The sequence below is a fragment of the Diaporthe citri genome, assembly GCF_014595645.1.
Source record: "Diaporthe citri strain NFHF-8-4 chromosome Unknown scaffold_2, whole genome shotgun sequence".
NCBI classification, from domain to species: Eukaryota; Fungi; Ascomycota; class Sordariomycetes; order Diaporthales; family Diaporthaceae; genus Diaporthe; species Diaporthe citri.
In genome coordinates, this window is record NW_025064847.1 from 452460 (window position 1) to 472878 (window position 20419).

The 20419-nt window shown below is 53.3% G+C and overlaps 9 protein-coding genes across 9 annotated transcripts; 6 read left to right on the forward strand and 3 right to left on the reverse strand.

Annotated features, from left to right (window-relative positions):
- Window positions 1–1265: 1265 nt before the first annotated feature.
- INS49_005789 (uncharacterized protein) lies at window positions 1266–2270 on the forward strand (the record flags this gene model as incomplete). The annotated part of the gene is made up of 1 exon (XM_043166567.1): window positions 1266–2270. The coding sequence occupies one exon, from the start codon at window positions 1266–1268 to the stop codon at window positions 2268–2270; it is 1005 nt and encodes a 334-aa protein (XP_043027711.1).
- A 555-nt stretch (window positions 2271–2825) lies between these two features.
- On the forward strand, window positions 2826–3815 carry INS49_005790 (uncharacterized protein; the record flags this gene model as incomplete). Its single annotated transcript, XM_043166568.1, has 1 exon — window positions 2826–3815. The coding sequence occupies one exon, from the start codon at window positions 2826–2828 to the stop codon at window positions 3813–3815; it is 990 nt and encodes a 329-aa protein (XP_043027712.1).
- A 750-nt stretch (window positions 3816–4565) lies between these two features.
- Window positions 4566–6148, reverse strand: INS49_005791 (uncharacterized protein; the record flags this gene model as incomplete). Its single annotated transcript, XM_043166569.1, has 2 exons — window positions 4566–5814; window positions 5913–6148. The coding sequence occupies 2 exons, from the start codon at window positions 6146–6148 to the stop codon at window positions 4566–4568; spliced, it is 1485 nt and encodes a 494-aa protein (XP_043027713.1).
- An 818-nt stretch (window positions 6149–6966) lies between these two features.
- Window positions 6967–8650, forward strand: INS49_005792 (uncharacterized protein; the record flags this gene model as incomplete). The annotated part of the gene is made up of 3 exons (XM_043166570.1): window positions 6967–7202; window positions 7273–8195; window positions 8418–8650. 3 exons carry the CDS (start codon window positions 6967–6969, stop codon window positions 8648–8650), a joined length of 1392 nt encoding a protein of 463 aa, XP_043027714.1.
- Window positions 8651–9078: 428 nt separating this feature from the next.
- Window positions 9079–10203, reverse strand: INS49_005793 (uncharacterized protein; the record flags this gene model as incomplete). The annotated part of the gene is made up of 2 exons (XM_043166571.1): window positions 9079–9737; window positions 9840–10203. 2 exons carry the CDS (start codon window positions 10201–10203, stop codon window positions 9079–9081), a joined length of 1023 nt encoding a protein of 340 aa, XP_043027715.1.
- An 811-nt stretch (window positions 10204–11014) lies between these two features.
- Window positions 11015–12744, forward strand: INS49_005794 (uncharacterized protein; the record flags this gene model as incomplete). Its single annotated transcript, XM_043166572.1, has 2 exons — window positions 11015–11274; window positions 12009–12744. 2 exons carry the CDS (start codon window positions 11015–11017, stop codon window positions 12742–12744), a joined length of 996 nt encoding a protein of 331 aa, XP_043027716.1.
- Window positions 12745–14241: 1497 nt separating this feature from the next.
- Window positions 14242–15985, forward strand: INS49_005795 (uncharacterized protein; the record flags this gene model as incomplete). The annotated part of the gene is made up of 5 exons (XM_043166573.1): window positions 14242–14391; window positions 14445–14579; window positions 14645–15278; window positions 15356–15667; window positions 15732–15985. The coding sequence occupies 5 exons, from the start codon at window positions 14242–14244 to the stop codon at window positions 15983–15985; spliced, it is 1485 nt and encodes a 494-aa protein (XP_043027717.1).
- A 2052-nt stretch (window positions 15986–18037) lies between these two features.
- Window positions 18038–19640, forward strand: INS49_005796 (uncharacterized protein; the record flags this gene model as incomplete). Its single annotated transcript, XM_043166574.1, has 2 exons — window positions 18038–19496; window positions 19561–19640. The coding sequence occupies 2 exons, from the start codon at window positions 18038–18040 to the stop codon at window positions 19638–19640; spliced, it is 1539 nt and encodes a 512-aa protein (XP_043027718.1).
- A 242-nt stretch (window positions 19641–19882) lies between these two features.
- INS49_005797 (uncharacterized protein) lies at window positions 19883–20419 on the reverse strand (the record flags this gene model as incomplete). Its single annotated transcript, XM_043166575.1, has 1 exon — window positions 19883–20419. One exon carries the CDS (start codon window positions 20417–20419, stop codon window positions 19883–19885), a length of 537 nt encoding a protein of 178 aa, XP_043027719.1.

Genomic DNA, 20419 nt, shown 5'->3' on the forward strand with positions numbered 1-20419 from the left:
AAGCACACCCGAGGAGGACTCATATGCTTCCAGACAGGATGGAGAAGTATGTATGCTGAGGAGGGTTCCTTGTATTTCCTTTCAAGTAATCCAGTTCGCATATTGTTGTGTCCTTGCACATTTCAAGGGGTAGATCGCACGGTATACTGCGATTTGTATTCCTTGCTGAACATGTACTCTGTTATGGGGTGTCTCATGTTGGTATCTGTCTGACGGATGTTCCTGTCTTCCTTCGACTTGACTCGCTGCAATCCTTCCTGGTCGAAGGATAGCTTTGGCTTTTCGATTCCACAGCAGTATTACCATGGCAGCACTCGCCTGATTATGAAGGCGGGCCATCCCGACGCATTCAACAGCCAATTGCCTCCGCATCTAGACCCAGTTCTTCTGTGTACGCGGTATGCTGTTGCATACCTCAAATACATCCTCTCTCTCCTACTTGTCTTCCTGGGCGTTGCTGGCAATTCGATTCGACGAGAGTTGTTGCGTTTTGAATTCCATGATCTGGCACTTCACGGTAGCTAACAAGAGATAATTTTTGGTGCCTCACAATCTTTCAGCACCCCTCTCCACTAGACTCAACTCGTGGAGCATCGCATATGAAGAACGCAACCCAGGAAAGAATCATCGTCCAACGACGCTCCCGTAATTGAGCCACTACTCAAGAATTCCGTGATATGAGTGTACGAAAGTACCCAGTCAGCTCAAATTCGTCCCCGAATGGCACCGTCTCATGGACAAATACGAAAGTTGCACATGCAATCAGCAGCGGTCGACCTCGTCCAAAATTGCCTGCACGAATTCCACTCAGCATTCCCAGCGTGACTATCTCGATGTTATCCGTGACTCGTTACCTTGGTTATTCACGACTCACCAAATGAAATCGGGGCGTCGCTCGGCCCTGCTATGCCAGTCACGATTTACGAGGGTGACCAACTCTCTCTTTCCTGGCACCTCGCTGAATTGGGAAGATTTTCCAAGCTGCAGCCCAACTGAACTGTAGACCTTTTCAGTAACGACCGTCTGTCACCAATTGTCCGCACTCACACTGAACGCTCTGTCAAGATCACCATTTTTGATCTTACCCCCACCCAGCTCGTATAAAAACCCGCGCCTGGCCTCTCCACCAGCGACCTTGGGACAGACAGGAATACTTCCTGCAACGAGCCTTTCCTACAACGCAGAATAACCTGCTATAGGAGTCTCAACCATCAAGAAATCCAAAGCATCAAGAGCGAAGAATCCGTCATCACGACTTATCCAACATGTCTCGCGAATTCTTAGACGAGAACCAGCGTCGAAATATCCCTCTCTACGATTATTACGAGGAAGAAGTCGTAGCTGACAACGCTAATGTTCCCTCCGTCGCCGCAGGCGCAGCGCCGCCCCCGTCCACGCCCGGTTTCCTCGCACCGACCTCAACAGCCCCAGATGCAGGAAAATTCATGTGCTGCGTGAGCACCGATGACCTTGTCAGCTGGGTCGACATCCCTGACATCCTCTCCCAAGACTTGCAAACCCTCTCCCACAGGGGCATGTACGCGGTGTCGATGCGGGACCGGGCGCGTATCGAAGAGTTCGCCATAATCAGAGAGTTCGTCGACTGGCTGACGAGCCCTCGATCGTCGCAGCTCCTCATCGAGGGTGATTATAGCCCGTTGGCTTACATGTCCGGCCTGTCGCACTTCTGTGTGTCCCTCGAGCGCGTGCTCGCGCGGCGCGCACCTCGTTCCATCCCGCTGGTCTTTTTCTGCGGGCTGCACACCGAGCTGTTGGGCGACGCCCACACTGGCGGCCGCGCACTGGTCCAAAGCTTCATCCGCCAGCTGCTGGACTACATCAAACGCTATCAGCTGAGCTCCTTCAACGGCGGCGGAATTCCCTTGCCCTCTTGGGCGATTCCCAGCATCCGGGCCGGCGACCTGAGCGCTCTATGTGTGCTATTCGAGTCCCTCGTGCGCTTCTTGCCCAGTGGCGTTGCCTTGTATTGTCTGGTGGATGGCGTGGCGTTCTTTGAGGGGGACGGATTTCTGGAGGACCTGACGCGTGTGTTAGAGCCAATCCTGCAGCTTTCGCGTCAAAGAGAAACGGATGCCTCTCTCAAGTTGCTGCTTACGAGTCCGACATTCACGCTGGAGATGCACCGGTGGTTCCCATTACAATCGAGATTGTCGATGGGTGGGATGAGGGGAGGAGGGCCGATTGCTAACAGCGAGAGACTTGAGCAAGAACTGGCCTCTGCACTTCAAGTTGAGGATGGGGAGCAATAACCAAGCTCTCCAAGCTTTGCTTTCCATTATTGATTTCGCATTTTCTTTTGGTTTCGGCGTTGGTTCTGAGATGGTGGATGACAGGCTACGTGGGATCGTAGTGCAGGGTGAATTGTGATTTTGGAAGGTGGTTAATGGAAACGTGGCTCTAGGAGGAAGGAGAAGTTCTCCCAATGTATTCATACATATCCAGTAATGAGGTTTGAAATGACTGACGTCTGATCATTCCCACTCCACCCCTCCATGGGTCCACCAACCCGGGTTGGCTGTGCCGCGGGCGTGCGCTACTTGTAGCTATTGGAGGTTGATCAATTCGAGACCAACAAGATATTTCACTCTTGTTATATTGGCGAGCTGAAGCCGAGGGCGGAGCCTCGGTGTCAGACCAACCGGCTCCGCATCACCCAACAGTCACAGTCTAGGGCGAGTTGGTGCTGACGGGACTGGATACAATGCCCAGACCTGACATCAGCTCATTTTCTTTTCCTGCTAAACTTTCACTGTCCTTTCTGAACTCACTCTAGAGCTTGGAATGAGATCTACGTTGATATCACAATGGCGATCCACCTCTCCGGTCCCGTCCCTTCTGCCACCCTCACTGCCCAGCCGGACACCACATCTCTGAAAGACAACACTATTCTGGTGACCGGCGGGGCCCAAGGACTCGGCAAAGAGATCGCCATAAAGTGCGCCGCAGCCGGTGCGCGCGTCACCATCGCAGACATCGACGTCACCAAAGGCAAGGATCTGGCATCCACTCTCGGCGAAAATGTTCAATTCATCCACTGCGACGTGAGGCAGTGGTCCGACCAGGTCAGCGCCTTCAAGGCCGCCATCCGCTTCGCGCCAAGCAGCGAGACCCCGCCCACCACCCTCGACCACGTCGTCATCAACGCCGGCATCATGGACAAGCCCTTCTTCATCGGCAACGACCCCGGAATGACGAACCTGGACGAGGACCCGCCCGAGCCGGACACCAGGCCCATCGACGTCAACACCAAGGGCGCCATGTTCAGCCTGAAGCTGGCCCAGCTGTACATGAGCTCCCCCTCCGCGCCAAAGGCCTCCCCGAGCAGCGTCGTGTTCATCCTCAGCCCGCAGTCCTACGTCACGCTGCCGGGGAGCGTCATCTACGGCGGGTCCAAGTTCGGTGCCCGGGGGCTGTTCCGGGCCTCGCGGGTGCCCTTTGCCAGCAAGAGCGTGCGCGTCAACGCGCTTGTGCCGTGGCTGATGGAGACGGGTATGAACGAAGGGCCCGACGGGGTCTCGGAGGTGCTGACGGGCCTCGGGGTGCAGTTCGTCTCGGTCGAGGCCCACGCGCGGATGGTCATGCGCTTGCTGGCGGACGATGGTATCGTGGGTCGGGCTGTGGCTTTGTTGCAGCCCGAGGGGGAGGCGATCGCGGATGTCGAGGATGATGACTCTGGTGGTGATGGGATTAGGAAGTATTGGGAGTTGTTTCACGGAGGGTGGCCTGGAACGCGGGAAGCTCGTCAAAAGATGTATGGCATGATGGGCTTCCAGGATGACAAGGACAGGTTCTGATATCGGAGGGACAAGGAGCGTATCTGAAGAGGGCGGGGGAAGTAAGGCACAGATTTTGGTACCCACAGCGGCCAAGAATGGATCGGACGATCAGCAAATATATCATTATCCTGGATTTGTTCTCATTTCGTGCTTGAAAGCCCAGTCAAACAAGGCCAAGGCATTGGGGGGTACAATTTTCAGTCGTCTAAACCAAATTGGGATATTTTCAAAAAGTGGCCATCCACCACAGTCGCCGCGCCCTTGTGGATTGCTCTCGCGAAAGTTTGGGGTAGCAGAACTTATCAAGCTATCTTGGATTTTCAAGAGTTCAGCTACCTAGGTAGCCGATTCCCTCCTGACATTACAATATTGACATTGTCCAACCGGCCCTTCACTTGATACTTATCAGTACCGTCCTTGAACAAGAAGCAACTGTGCGACTCCTCCACATAGAGCCGTCATTCCGGCCAGACGACTTCGATTTTTTGTATGAGCCCCAATGAAGCCGATTTTCCCTGCCTAGAACTGTCGGAAGACGGTGTACGCTTTCATCCTTCCTGCCTGCTGTCTCAATTGGGTCCGTGTGACAGCGGTTGAGTCTCTTCAAGTAATATGGTGATGGCACCAGAGTTGCGCTTCGGAACCTTGCTGCAATACCGATGGTCCGCTTCCAGATTGGGGAAACTGCCATGCGCTCAGGTTTTGTCACTCCACTTTCAATCATTTCCATGTTTGCAACCGTCTGAAGCTCTCCTTCCACCGTCCTACTCAGCCATCATTCTCCTGGGCTTCAATTGAAGCATCTCCCTCATGGTGGCAACGCAAGGTGGAGACAACGTCGGAAAAGCTACCGGATTTCAGGTTTGCTATTGACTTGAACAGACCCTTGATGTCCTTGAGCTGGCTTTCGGATAAAGAAGGACCAAATAAGCGGACGACGCGTTCCCATTCCTCCGGTTCGACAGACTTTTCCAGCAAATGGGGTCGGCCTTGGAGCCTCAGGTGGGGGCGGAGTGCATATGAAGACGCGTAAGCCTCGTCCACAAGGCCCTCAGCCAAACTCATGAGCCAAAGTCGGTCCGGGTTCTCCCAGAAGATCCAGCCCACGGCTCTCAATCGGAGCTGGATGTTGACATCGACGTTTCGAGACACATAAAAAGAGTAATCAATGTCATTTGATGCCCATCCGAATTCTTTGGCCGTTAAATCATCCACATTAATGTCGGAACTCAGGAAGGCCTCAATGGGGCATTCCTCCCAGTTGCTCAAGAAGGGATAGGTGAAGCGGATGAATTCAAGCCGGGTGGATTCGTCCCAAGAAAGGAATCTCTGCAAGAAACTAACGCCGAGCACCGCCATGTTGATTGACCACATGTTGGACTTGTTACAAGGTGGCTCGATGAGGTGTTGTACTGGGACTCCCAAGGTTTCCCAATCCAGGTCCACGATTGGCACGGTGCTCTCCGCGGGAGGCGTTGAAGTGTCTAGAGCTTGTCGGCCAATTTCACCGACAGCGAGCTCAAAACTCTCAACGAGCGCATTGAATGCCAAGTCGTATTGTTCTTGAACGTATTGTTGAATGCACATGATCTCCTCGCGCATGTATGTCGGGGTCTCTCGGAAGGATTTGCTCATCTCCAGCGCCACGTCCGAGGCATAGTGGCGCCGGCTCGAAGCGGCATCCGTGATCTGGGGCACACCGTGTATGATGCAAACTAACTCATACAACAGGAAACCCCTCCAAATTCTGGAAGTCTCTTCCTCGTCTGGAGTCCGTAAGCCACACCCGGTAAACTGGTAGCGCCACCTGGATGCCTCAGGGGTAGATAGCTTCGGCACTCGATGCTGTGACCTTGCGAGTGTGAATAGGTTGTAGGCTGTGATAGCCTTTCCCACCACTTCGTAGAGCCTGATGGAACGATGGACGGTGTCTAGGGTCAGAGGGCGCAGGTCGCTGTTTTGAATGTAGGCGTTGACTGCTTGATTGAAGTCAAGAGCTTTGAAGCCGTCAGGCCGTCTGTGTGAAAAAGTTTAGTTTCTTGTCCACGAGGTCAGTAAGGTGAGGGCGGCTGTGGTGGCGGTTCGAAGGATACGGGCATTACTGATGCTACTTACCCATGATGGCAGATGTGGCGAGCTGCCATGACCAGATTCATCAGATGCTGGTTCTCCGGCGATAGGAAGTTCTTCAGTGCAGACAGAAGGATGCTGCGACTCCCAGTCACGAACGCATGAAGGGAACCTGGGCTGGCGCGGATGGTGTTGGCGACATCTTGCGGGGATGGCAGGGAGCGGAGGATGCGATCGTGGACAATCAGCGGCAAGCCGTCAAAGCTCATGAATTGAGACATTTTGGCGGGCAGATACAGGACCTGTAAACGGGCAGTCTGACTGTAGATGCTGTCGGGGGAATCGTAGAAGTGGTGACGGTGCGGTTGAGGGTCTTTGCTGGTGTAAATCCCTAGCTCGGGAGGGAAAAGGGGAGGCGCGGTTGCTGACGATGTGCGAGGGACGCTTTTGCACCGATTCCAGTGTGGAAAGTTTAAGTAGGCGTACCAGTGAAATGGGAAATGTGGGAGCTGGTGCGTTCTGCTTCACTTTCTGGTGTGTTTTACCCGGACGCGGCCTGCTGTCAAAATTCGAACGCCTCTCTTAACCTTGTGCTCTCTGTTACTTACAGGCCGCCTGTCACCCAATTTGAGAATTCAACTGGCTGCACCACACTTTCTTTCTACATGTGGGTCCTGGGGCAGCTTTGACCACCGGTATCTCTCTGACTGAAGCTCATAGTGGGCATCGCACAAGCAGCATCTACGTTTTCGACGGTACTGGGTTTTGCAGGCAAGAGAGACTTGCTGCCACCCACCCGCTGGTTCTCTCCTGGCCGTTTGACTCTCCTTATGAGTGCCTGCTATGCTCGTACTTACCAGGTATCTGCCTAATCGACGAAGAGACAGCTACAAGCTCCGTTTGTCTGTGTTTGTTCGTCATTTACGAACCGGGTCTGTTCCTCACACCCACGAACCATCCGTTCCCACCTCAAAATCAACGCACAAGTGTTGGCCCACTAAAGGTTTTCCACCCTTCTCACTGCCACCACTTCGACAGACCTCACCCCCGACCGTCACCCCCTCCTCGTATCAACGCCCGTTGGCCGGCCCCAGCGACCATGGCGCACAAGACCAGCCCTTTCGAGGCCATGCCTCTTGAGCTCCTTGTCAACGTCCTCAGCAACATGTCTACGCCAGAAGATGTTCTGGCAACCATCAAAGCCAGTCCAGCCGCTTTGAGAGCATTCATGACTGGACCAGAGCGAATCTACGCGGCCGCACTTGAGGCCTGCCTTGCTCCTGAAATCTTTCGCGAGCTACTTGCGATTGTGAATGCGCCAGATCACAACAACTGGTTAGTCACGACTCCTCCGTCTGCATCGCAAATGTGTCATTTCGGACACAACACTAATTTGTCAAACTAGCCCAAATGTAGCAGCTCCTCAGCCAGCCGATGAATGGGAGGAAGCTCGCGATTCAGTCGTGGACGAGTGGAATGCCTGGGCGCAGAATGCATATGACTTCCTAAAGAGCCACGCCCGCGGCGCCGTCTACCCGATTCCAGACCCCACCATGAACGTCACGAAGTTCAACGGCCTGATCAGGTTCATGGTCCAACTTTACTTCTGTGTCTCCAAATTCGTCAATTTCTACCCGACCTTCGCCCGAAGCAACGCCGCAGGCACCCGGCTCGTTTTCCCACCCACAAACGGAACGGGCCAGCTGGTCCAGGAAGGTCGAGAATGGCCACCGCTTACCTTCACAGAGCGGCTACGTCTTCAGCGAGGGCTCCTGCGCTACGAGATGTTCTGTCGTCTGATTGGACTGCCTTCAGTTGCTGCCAGTTGCAACCCTGATGTCTGTGACGCGGCAATCACCAATCCATCCGGCTCAGCCATTTCCAAAATTTGGGTGCTGAATCCATTTTCCGAAATACTGCCCATGGACGAGGTCGAGGAGATAGTTTGCGCCTCTATCTATGTCAGGGACCTCTATGACAGTCTTCGCTGGAACTCATTTGAGGAATTTCACAATCATGTCCTGGGCGTGAACCAGGGCCGTGGCGACGGCGTGCGTGAGCAGAACGGCAGTGATGCGAGAATGACCGCTGAATATTGGCTATCACGGAAGGGGAGTAAAATACTTGGCTTCGGCTCCTTGGATCCGGGCCGGATTTTCGATTGGAGAGAAAGCATGATTCGACTGGGCTTGGTCTTTCTTGACAGACTGACCAGATCCGGCCTCGCAGAACGCAGGGAACTCATGCGAACTGCGTTCAACAAGCTCCTGAGGCCAGGTAATTCCAGTTTACTGTCGCTAAACTGGGGTGACATCGCGTACAAGCGAGGTACGGCCGCGGGACTTTCCCTCGGAGTTGGCCCGCATTGCAACTCTATGATGCAAGTTTCGAGCAGCAGTTGCGCAATTGTCGAAAGCATCAGCGGATACCGGCAAGATCATCGTGTTCGCCGTCTGGGCTGGGTCTTTTTTGACGACAGGCCCAAGCTCCATTCTTTGGGCCTTCCGCATCACGACGGATCCTTGACCATGCGTATATGGCTCAACAAAGCTATGTGGCTCAACAAAGCAGAGAACAGAGGCCTCAGCCCATCCCGGCTCAAGCCAAAGATACCCGACTCAGTACTGGCGGCACGCTTCACAGAGCAGGAGTTGAAAGAGCTGGTCATGGACAAGTATTCGCCCAAGGATCGCCGCGGCGATTATCAAGCAATGTCGCAGTTTGTCGCAGGTGCCAGAGCCGTGGTGGACTTTACTTCAACCCAGCTCCCACTAATTGACTAGAGCGCGGCTGAGCAAGAAGATGAGGGCTTTGAAACAATCTCAACCCTGGATCTGCATACAAGACACACAGCGGATTTCTGTTCGCACCTCCTGAGGCTGACACGAAAGCTGGGGTTGGGGCCCAAAAAGTGTGCATCCTCAGACATGAGGTATGAAATTGGGAAGAGTCACCGGAGGAAAATGTAGCTAGCACACCGTCGGAAGCAGATAGTGGCGTGTGTAATCGCAACAGGCAGGTAGACAGGGACACGATGTCCAGGTTCGGTTGAGGAGGATCGCTGGATTTTTGGAGGCCTGGAATATCTTAGCCGACTCTGAGCCAGTCACACCAGCCAATGATAGTATTATTGGCCCATGATTCTTTGGAAGGGTTGAGACCGTAATCTGACCAGCCATGCTGGAAGGAGCCTCATGTAGCTAGGTACGCTCTACAATTGAAACCATTTATGGCTCAGTGGCTTTTCAGCACTCACTCGCTCCTCAGCCTTCCATCTCAGTAGCTGACCCAGTAGATCCGCGAAGAGCTTCGCCTCGACCGGCGGAATGTCTCTGTGCGCAGCCTCGGGCGCATCATCAGACATATACCACACGCCAGCCGTCAGCTTCTCCTGGAGTGAATGCGCACCTTGAGCCGCAGACGGATGATAGGTTGCGTTTGCCCCCTTACCACGCTGCTCCTCTTCTCGCACAAGCACCGCACGCCCCAGCTCATCCGGCTCGTCCACGTACACCTGCGCCCGGCCCTCCCATATGGTCGACCACCACGGCTCCGGCATGATGCCTAAAGTCTCAACCATCGCGTCAAGGTATGAGTCATCATCGTCATCGAATGGGGAGAAAGCTCGGATTTCAAATAGCGTGCAGCCCAGCGCCCAGCGGTCGGTGCATTTGAAGGCCTCGCCGAAATCCGTGACACAGGGTGTGTTGCTGAAATAGTGCTTGTCGACTGAGCGCCATGAAACGGGATAGACGAGATACGGAGGTGCCGTCGAAAGTTGGTGCGGTTGACGAGTGTTTTCCACTGCGGCGGTGGTTTGCGGTTTCCCAAGAACTTCGAGTACCTTCTCCTCGGGCAAGTCTTCCAGACCTGAAAGATGTTATAGGATATTGGTTGGTGTAAAGTCTGCTCGGAGTAATTAATACGCCGCAGGTCCTCCACGTATAACAGAACATTTTAGGGATGACTGACCTCCATGGCATATGCCCAGCGCGTGTAACAACGCCATAGCCTTTGCAATTTCGTGGCAAACTCCCCTCAAGGCTGTGTCGAGATCCTTGGAGAAGCCCAACAAGCCAGAGAACACCTTAGGTCCCAAGACAGGGTACACAAAACATAAGTGTGAACCGTTCGGCCTATCCGTTCCAAATTGCCGCAGAGGTGCACAAATGGGTCGTGTCTCTTCGGCAACCATAGTACTCTTGAGCTGTTCTGCGCACATGAGCTCACGACAGTCTTCCGTAGAAGCCTCGGCCATAAGAATCTTCAATGCAACATATTTCGGCGTCGGGGCGGCAAGGTCACGGCACAGCCAGACCTTGGCGTATCCGCCCATCCCCAACTCATGAAACACACGATAACGCCCATTGCCGAGGAAATCGCCTAGCTATACGGGGTGGTGACTTCTAGGCTCGTAGTCAGAGACATGTTCCATGGAAAAGGGAGATCCCTCGATTTGAAGATCGTTTGTGGGGTTGTCGTCGAGTTCGGCCGCTGTTTCATGCAGATCTGATCCTGTAGTATCTGCTCGCCGAGAACCCGGCGCGGAAATGGACAGCTCGGATTCCGCTATTTCGTCTCCTTGGATCACAAGGTTTAGGGTCCAACTGTCTGGCTCTAGAAGTGACTCGCGCCGTTTGCTATCACAGATGTCAGAAAGTGGGGCGCTGAAAGGTTCCTCAGATGAAAGTCTCCCACAAGGCACCTCCGTTTGCTTTTATTGGCTTGCGAGTAGTTCTGCCAACAAGCTAATTAGGCCAAACAATGGAAGTCACGACTTTTTGATTCGATTGTTACGTGCAAGCTTCTGTCCCTTGCAGTCACCCACCCTTCTTCCCAGCTTCGACAACACACAAACCTATCAATGGGACTCTCATTCCCTGTGGATTAACTCCCAGCTACCTTCACCAATGCTCCATCCACAGCGCGCATTAAAAGCCCAAAGTCTCGGATTTCAGCATATCGCACCTGACTACGAAAAAGTCGACCTTACTCAGCAGTCAACCCCTACCATCAACGCTCAAGCGTCTGCTGCACAAAAAGCACCTGCAAAAGAACCCGTTGAATTTCAAGTCGGTCCACGATCGTTCCCCAGTCTGGAATCAAAATACTTCACCACTATCGGACTGTCCATCGCCAGACACGCCATGTCGCCAAATACCTCACCGGTCTTCGAGGCCTTACCTGCGGAGGTTTTGGCCAACATCCTGCGGCACATGGCTTCACCTGAAGACGTTTACTCCACGATCCGAGCCAGCCCGAGAGCACTTGGCAGTTTTGGCTGCTTTAGAGAAGCCATACTCATTGAGGTGCTTCAGGCGCACCTGCCAGCGGAGATTTTTGCAGAGTATCTGGGCCTGCTGCACATCCCCAAATATGAGGACTTCAATCATGTCCCCGAGAAAGAGTACGTTTTTTGAGATCCACGTACGATGGAACATTGAAGTCAATCCTAGAACTTATTACTAAGTATTCTTGACACGCATCTAGTCCGTTCGACACTTTTCATCGAAATGACTCGGGGGTGGTGTGCAGAAACGGAGCGTCTGCTTGGGAACGCTGCAGATATGAAACCTGGTTGTTCACCGTCCTTGACGATTTCTTCAAAACTCATTTCAGAAACGTCAGAGCAGCTAAGTTCAGGGAGGTACAGAGATACGGTGTACCGCAACCAGCTGACAAGTACCAAATCAACTACATTATGTCATTGTATGGCACACTGAAACGATTCATCCGAGATTACCAGACTTTCGCACGAAGCTTTCTAATCGGAGAACCTCCCCCTCTTTCCGAACTCGACCATTCCTTTCGACGACAGGAAGCCAACCTGCGGCATGATTGGCCGGCCCTCACTGAGGATGAGGCAATACGCTTGCAGCGAGGATTTCGTCGCTATGAATTCTGCTCTCGCTCCAGCGCGATTACAATGTGGAACACGCACATAACGCAATGGGATGAACTTCACATTGAGGGATATTTTCGTCCTATTTCCCAATTCCTTCAGCGTTGGGAAGAGGAAGAAATAAGGTGTGTGTGGGCCTACGTTCACCGACAGTACCGGTTACTCGTTCGAGAGCTTGTGGCCGACTTTCGTTGTGATGTACGGCGACTCAGCAGGAGGGCTCGACATGCGCTGGACAGCGAAGTCATCCTTGCGCCAGACATCTCTAACAAGGACCACTGTGACTTCTTCGAGCGTTGGACATACAATATGTCATGTCTCGGTCTTCCCATTCTTCAGCAACTCCTACGGTCTAGCTTCAACGACCAGCGGCTCTTTCTCAAGAATACCACGTTTGACCTAATGCCATGTTTAGAGGAAACCTTGCTTCTGTACCACGAGAATTACCTGGGAAAGCAATGGTGCGATGACCAGGACCCGAACACCAACCCTTTCTGCAACCGTCGTTTGACTAGGGGCGCAAGTCTCATTTACACACCTGCTGTCATGGAATTGGCGAGCTGGCCCATACCTGACAACCGCTTCCCCCGGCGCAGTCTCGACGCTGTAGAAGCAGGGCTCAAAGAGGTTGGATGGGCATTTTGGGAGGACCGTGAGAGATTGAAGTATTTGGGCTGGTCTGAATCGGGCATGGATGCAGCCGACTCGGATGGCATCGAGGACTACGTGCGGTGCTTGAGCTTCCGAAGCCTGCCGAAGGGTTTTGAGGAGGATGAAAAGTGCCCCGAGCAGAGCATGTATGTCACGAAGGAAGACCTCCAAGGGGAACTGTCAGCCAAGTACGCAGTCGGTCCACCTACACCGAGCGGGGAATTATTCTTCCTCAATAGACTCAGGGACATCAGCGACTGGCCGTCCAAAGAGGCCTCACCGGCGTTCCAAGAGATCTGCCAGGGTCCTCCGACAAGTGGATAGTCTCCTGGTCCGGCGGCGATCATGAGGTAAGGGATGGCATTGGGGGAGGCAGACAGACTGTTTGGGTCGCAGAAAATGAACAACTTGGGGGAAGTGAGACGTGCGTGGCAGACTGTCGGCAGACACAAGAGTGTCGAGTTTGCCGTACGCAAATCCAGCAGGATCGCAGGAAAAGGTGCTTTTGACACATTCCGCTGTCGATTAATGAATAGAACGGATATTCGCACCCATAAAACCGGAGGGTACACCCGTACATCACTCGCGCCCCAGCTGCAATATAACACCCAGGCCTATTTGCACAGCCACACACAGTACACACCCAACACCCACACACCCAACACCTACACACCCACATACCTAACACCCATACACCCATACACCTAATATCTATATAAAGGAGGTATATAGGAGTTAGGTGTATGAATTGAGTGTGCGAATTAGGTGTGTGAATTGGGCGTGGGTGTTGGTTTAGTGCTAGTGATGTACGGGTATACCCGCCATTTCTGCGGGTGTAAATATCCGTTATCTTGATGAAATGCAGTCTGGAAAAGAGATTATAGTCGGAGTCACGTTGTGTGTCAAATTTTGCGTGTACTCATCACAGCTCGGAAATGTTACCGGTACGTTTTTGGTTGCCCCTTGACTGGTATACACTGGCAATGAAAGAGCTGCTGGAAATTTTGTACATGTATGCCAAACACCATTTTGCACTGTCCTTCAAGTAGGGTTTCATAAGCCTGTGAGGGAAGACCCCAACACCAGCGCGAGGATTCACACCTACGAAATGTAGCGTAGAGAAAGACGTAGGCGTAAGGACCCCTGAGACGTTTTACCACCGCCCAGAAGCTCATGGCTCCATGGCTTTCCGCCAGAAGCTTTGATCCATCTAGTTGCCGGCAGAATGACGGTGCGCAATTCTGTACGTGTACCTGATTGAATACTCAAGTCTGGAATGGCCGACAAGAACCGCCGCGAGTCATCCAATCCCGTCTGCTCGGGATGCCGAGACGGCTATACTATTAACGAAAGCTAATTCTGCAGTGCGAGATGCCATGCCGGCGATGACGCGATGCTGGCCTAGTGTTGTGATCACGACGTTCTAGCCTATAGTCGGGACGAGCTCCAATATCGCCAAGTCGCCAATACCTTGACTGCCAATCGCAAGGTTACGCTAAGCCTCTTGTTTCCTTCCTCATTGAGCCCTGTCCAAGATAACGGTCGGTGCACCGATAGCTGGGCGCTGCCAGATTGCTAGGCATAACGGAAGAGTTTGCTGGCCGATATGCATTGACTGGTTCCACTGCAGATGCCCAGAGATAGACTGTCCGGCAGGTCGGTTCGGGTGCTCATATTGACGGTGACATCGTCGATGAGGGGATGCCTGGGTGAGGCGATCTCGGGTTCCCTATAAAATGGGGGAGAGCTCCTCGTCCGCTGGGTAAGTAGTCTTCCAGCTTGTTGCTCCAAGACAGCAGCGAGTCCATTTTTGTCGTGACAATGGTTCGGACACCGTCATACGCAGCGGCTTTTGTCGCGGCCGCATCCTTGCGCGCGGCAGCTGGCGCAGAAATCGACATGACCCATGTCGCGTCGTCCGAGGAGTACCTGTCGGGCAAGGTTCACGCCCAGAGCATGGCAGCCAAAACCGTGAGTTTGTCCTGCGAGCTTGTTCCGCTGCAGGCACATCTGACATGCGGTAGGCACAATGGAACTCTGAGCTCGCTGCAGGCCTGTTGGACAGTGCTCAGTACCCTGAGCTGAGTTATACGCCTTGCGTCGATGGTCTTGCCACGGCCATCCCGGGAGATGCGAACAACACCTTTCAGTGCAACAATGTGAGGATAGTCATGAGCCTGGCGAGAAGCCTTTACGTGACTGGAGATCCCCTGACAAATCTCAGATCGACCTGTACCATTTCCTTTCCCATGCAGACCTCGGAAGCACTCAGGGGTTTGGGTCCTCCTCGTGGGGATGGACATCCGAGGACGGGCGCGAGTTCGTCGCCATCGGTCAGTACGACGGGACAGCCTTCGCGGAGATCACCTCCGAGGGCAAGTTGGTCTACCTCGGCAGGCTCCCCCAATACGACTCCATCGGCTCGAGGTGGCGAGAGATCAGGACCCTTGGCGACCTGATCATCATTGGCTCCGAGGCTATCAAGCACGGCGTGCAGATCTTCGACATGAAGAAGCTACTCGACCTGGACCCAGACAGCCCAACCGTCTTCACCCAAGATGACCTCACTGGCCATTTCAACAAGCTGCCTGTCGGTAGGACGCACAACATCGTAGTGAACGAGGAGCTCGGCTATGCCATCGCTGCTGGGTCTGTTGGTGGCAACGAGACCGTGCGCAACCGGGACAACCTGCCTTGCCGGGGAGGGCTGATCTTCATCAATATGACTGATCCCACTAATCCCACCACTCCCGGGTGTGCTGCTGGAGATGGTTATGTGCATGATGCGCAATGCCTTGTCTACCGTGGACCGGACACACGTTACCAGGGTCGTGATATCTGCTACGGCTACAACGAAGGTAGGACATCTTACATTTTACTCTGAAACCCTGCACACACTGGATCCATCTATTGACATAAAACTGGACTTTTTCAGACACTATCACCATATACGATGTCACGAATAAGATTGGCAATACCACCAAGCTGATCTCTCGCACCTCTTACACCGGTGCGAAGTATATCCACCAAGGCGCCGTTCTCGATATATCAAACCAGGAATTCCTTGCGCTTGACGACGAGCTGGACGAGCGTGACGGAACGGAGGGCCCAGCAAGCAGCAAGCTTCCCATCACCTACATCTTTGACATCCGGGATCTCGAGTCACCCAAGTTGACGGGGTACTACGAAGGCAAGACCCGTTCCATTGATCACAACCAGTACATCGTCGATGGATATAACTACCAGTGTAAGTCCAAGCCACCGGTGCATTGCAGAACTGATCCACACGAATACTGAACATTCATCCCCAGCCAACTACGGCGCAGGGCTCCGCGTGCTCGACATCAGCTCGATCCCATCCGACCCGACCGGCGCTGGGGTATGCGAGGCTGGATTCTTTGACATCCACCCCGAGGACGATGGGGCTGAGGGAGGCGGAATCGTCGCCTTCACTGGCACCTGGTCCTCGTACGCGTACTTCAAGTCTGGGTTCATTTATATCAATACCATTGAGCGAGGCTCATTCGTTGTCAAGATGACGAGCAAGGCGTGTGCGGAGGCCTAGAAACCAAAAGCACCTCATAGAATTGAATATTAATACCGCCCAATGCGTGGATCACAATTCATGATGACATTTTCTATGCCTTGGTGAGAAGTGTTGCGTACGCCATGAGGATTTCAGCTGGTCGGTATCAAAAGGAAACCCAGGAGCCTCCAGAGAGATATTAGGACAAGATGGAACAGATGCAGGCGAGCTGGCCCGGTTTGCGGTTAAAGGCGGATACCAGAGCCACCTGTCGTGCCGTCTTGCCGAAGCATCTGGGTGAACCAATAACGTGCGCTGCTGTCATGACCATAGGAATACGTATTTCCTGCGATGGATTAGAGAAATCGTACCCTGTGCGGATTATCCCAGCTACCGTGATCAGTTTGTTGACCCATCTTGCCGCCGGTGAGGATGTCCTGAACAGATCCATTTTCTTTGTTCAGGAGAAGCTCTTGAATGAACCACTTTTTGCTTCCCAGATCTTGACCGGAGAAAAAGACGCGTTTTCCAATCGTCAAGGGAAATGGTACCGTGTAAAAGCTGTTCCAGGCGTCTTGTGCTGTTTCCATGCCCATGGGCACCAGCACGGTCTGTCATTTGGCGCGCACTCCGTGCGGCCTTATCGAGTTCCGAAAGCTCAGACTAGCTGTTGAGGCCGAGATGATGGGCTTTCAAGCGCATCATCCAGGTCTCTTGGTTGGGTGGATCGCCCTGCCACCCTTTAGCAGGCGCAGGATAATGCATGACGGAAGCTGCATCGTAGGCGGTCAGATTCTTTGCTGCAGGGACCAATCTTGAACTCCGAATTACGCCTCCAGCTCTGGGAATTCTGTCATTGAGCTTCCAAATGCACATCTTGGACAGTGCGGCAATGCTTATGGACCAGGCTCAGCGCATGGCCCAGTTCATGCAGTAACTTGTATCCGATATCAATGAGGATATTCGGCGCACCGCCCTTCACCCCAATGGCACTCCTGCTGGGGCCGTCTCGTGGATTGCTGATAGGCAGCTAATACTTCTCGATGCGACGGCAGACAAAGATTACGCCACACGCGCTCTCCCACATGTTCATCGCCTGCCGCACCTCGTCGGCATAGGGGTAACTAGAATCGAACTCGTGTGGAATGCACCGACATTTCCAAGGAAATTGCGGTGAGCAGAAAAGCAAACACGACCGGCGGAATTTGGAGGGAATGACTCAACTACTTGCAATGAAATCAAAAGTACGACACATTAAACAACGAAAACTGCGTGCGGTTGTAGATCGTCCTTGTGTTGTCATGGTACTTCACTGCACCGCAAATTGCGTCACATCGCTATGCCGGCAACTTAGTGCACCGTGAATTCAGGCCCAGAATCTTGCGCCACCTCCACTATTCATGTGCTGTTGTGCTTCATTATGAATATTTTGGACCACACATCCGGCACAAGCTCCTTTTGCTGAAACTAATCGGGACACTAGGATGTACTTCATGTAACACATTGCTGCAACATCCCGGCAGCAGGATGCGGCTGGAAAAAGACCGCCGCAACTTTCCTGGAAACTCCAAGACATTGTGTCAGCCACCCGAAAGTGATACTGCTCACTGTGTGTTTGCCCGCTACCTCGGGCTCTACGTTCTTGCGAGCGTCCTATGTTACTGGATCATGCCAATGATGATCGAACAAATCAATTAAATTTGCCGCAAGGACTGAACTCGGTGAGAATCGTTTGGTCCATCTATTCCGGGTAAAAAGCATCCTCACGCTAGCACATGACCAATTGTGAAGCAAAACCCGATGCAAGTTGGTCGTTTTACGTCACTTAAACACCGGACAAACTTTCCGTGGGAAACATAACGCGAAGCCAATGATATGACGAATCATATGCTTGAAACGGAGAAGAGAGTGTTGTATATCTGCCTGAGAATGCCGATGAGAATGTTCCGGGGAACCAAGCAGCTTTTCATCTATCTATGTTTCTTCCTAAGCCCTCGGCCTGATTTACCTTCCCAAATATTTGTAATCTTGAGTCTCATTGAAAATTTGCGGCAACATTCAGGCATCCGAAAGACCTGAGGAATCCAAAGTATGAGTGACTCGTCTCTGTTTATTGGGGCAGCTCTGCCATGGCTCAGGAACGTCAACGAAGTGGAAGCCCGTGAGGTTTTCGACACGCTGGATCGATTGATCACCACCAGTACAGGCAACAGGACGCTTACGATGCGTCCTCGAGTCGTCAACAACGCTGATGGGATGCCTGTCTCAGCAGCTGCGGAGCCCCTCTCTCGCTGGGACTATCGTCCACCGGGGGTCATTTTCCGCGAGGGATTCCGACCCCGTGTTGTGCCAGTGAGCATGCAAGGCTTTCGGGACCCTGAACAAACGGACCGCATTAGTCTCAACCTGCACAGATTCATCAACGATCATGTGCGGTCTGTCTTTGTCTCTACGACTAGGCCGGTCATGAGCGACGGCACTAACAGGCAGGTAGAGATCTGGCGCCCGCCCAACATCAACGGACGCTATCGCTATGAAGTATTCGCTTACGGCGGTGTTGATATCCTTGCCACCTTCGAACGCCAGATAGAAGTTATGTACGCCGAGCAGCAGGAGATCACGTTTGTCGGAGGAATCAGGCCCGGGCTGATCCGCACAGCCACCGAATATGACACGGCAGGCCGCGTTGTAGCTATCTGGCACAACGTGCACTTCGACCCTCTGTTGAACGGAGATCACGCCCCTCGAGCCAATGAGCTCCCAGAGATCCCTGAGGGCTCATATAGAATCCGATTCTCGGATCCTGCCGACCACGATGCGCAGGGTCACCCGCCCAAAGACGAGCTCAGTCATCGTCTTGAGGCAAAAAAAAATCACGATGTGGATGAAAACAACGGTAACCTAGAAGGTTATCTAAAAGTGCCAGACCCAGCAGCATCCAAGTTCTTGCCGCCATCTCGTGTACGGCGAGCATGCATGCTTCTACCAGGCGGAGAGGAAGCCATCTTCTTTGCCGACACTCGCTTCGTGACCTTGAAGCTTGACCGCAAGAACAACTTGGCCGATACCATAGCATCGGGTGGAGTTCAAAGTATCGCCACATCCTGGCCAGCACTACACGAGGCCCAATTCTTGTCGGTCGACGCCGTGCTGCCAAATCCAGCCAACAAGGATGAGGCCTACTTCTTCTACCGGGAAAAGTACATTCTAGTCACCATCTCCACAAGGAAGAAGGTGTTCAACGCCATCAGCATCGTTGACAATTGGCCCTCGCTGAAGCAAGTTGGTTTTCCCACAGTCGACGCGGCCGTGCTGCTATATGATGGGACTGCATACTTTTTCCGTGGTGACCAATACGTACGTGTCGACGTTCAGCCCGGCACCAACAACGACAAGGTGGTGGGAAGTGGCCCCCTAGACATCAGAGACAATTGGGCCGTACTGGACCAAGCTGGATTCAGAACTGTCGATGCGATATTGCAAAGCCCACTCGGTGGCAACACATACTTCTTCTGTGGCGACGAATACGCAAGAATGATAATTAGACCAGGTGAGTAGTAGGGGCTCGAACGCGGCACAAATTCTGTGTTGTTCTGACAATTCTTTCGCGATAGGCGGCGTCGACGAAGCAACCCAAGATGTGCAACCTATCAGCAAAGGGTGGTCATCGCTTGTGGAAGCGAAGTTTTATTGAGGATGCCTTGAAGTATGGAGCATTGGGACCGGGCTGGTGACTCTCAACGTCACCCAGGGATATGGAATTCGCTTGTGTACACACTCATTCTTAAGTAGTATGGTCAGACAGATACATCACAATGCATGCAATTGGTCCACGGCACGTAACCTCACCATGGTGCCAGAGATCTCATTAAGCCCGAATCAGAAGCTTCTTGTTCCGGTCCAAAGTCACAGGAAGTCCATAGCGCAGCCCGTCCATCAGTCCAGCTTCTCACAAGCCTGTCGCACCTCCTGCCCAAAGTCGTACGCTCCTCCCATCATGAGCGCCGCCTTCCGATCCGTCCCGTTCTCCAGGATGGCCTTCTTGGCCATGAAGCCCCTGAAGAACAAATCTCCGATCATCTCCTTCGCCTTGGCGTCAGAGAAGCGCGGGAACTCCACAGCCGCGCCGTCCGCGGTCTTCATGGACCCAGCGGTGGCGTCCCACTCCCACTCCCAGCGGTAGTCGGGGTCGGCAAAGGCCCAGGGGTTGCCGAGGATCTTGCACTTCCGCGTGGCGCCGGCGGGGAGCCAGGGGATCACGTACTCGACGTACGTTTTCTGGACGAAGTCTGACGCGTAGATAAGTTGTGCTGGGGTGGATTTGGCATCCATTTTGCACATGGCAGCGGTCGGTGGCTCGAGGTACCTGAACTGCGGATGGTTGAACAGGGATCTCAGAAGCTCCGCGTAGGCGGCTGCGAACTCCATGACCTGGGAGGCAGAAGGATGCGAGAGATCTTCGGGGATAGGCAT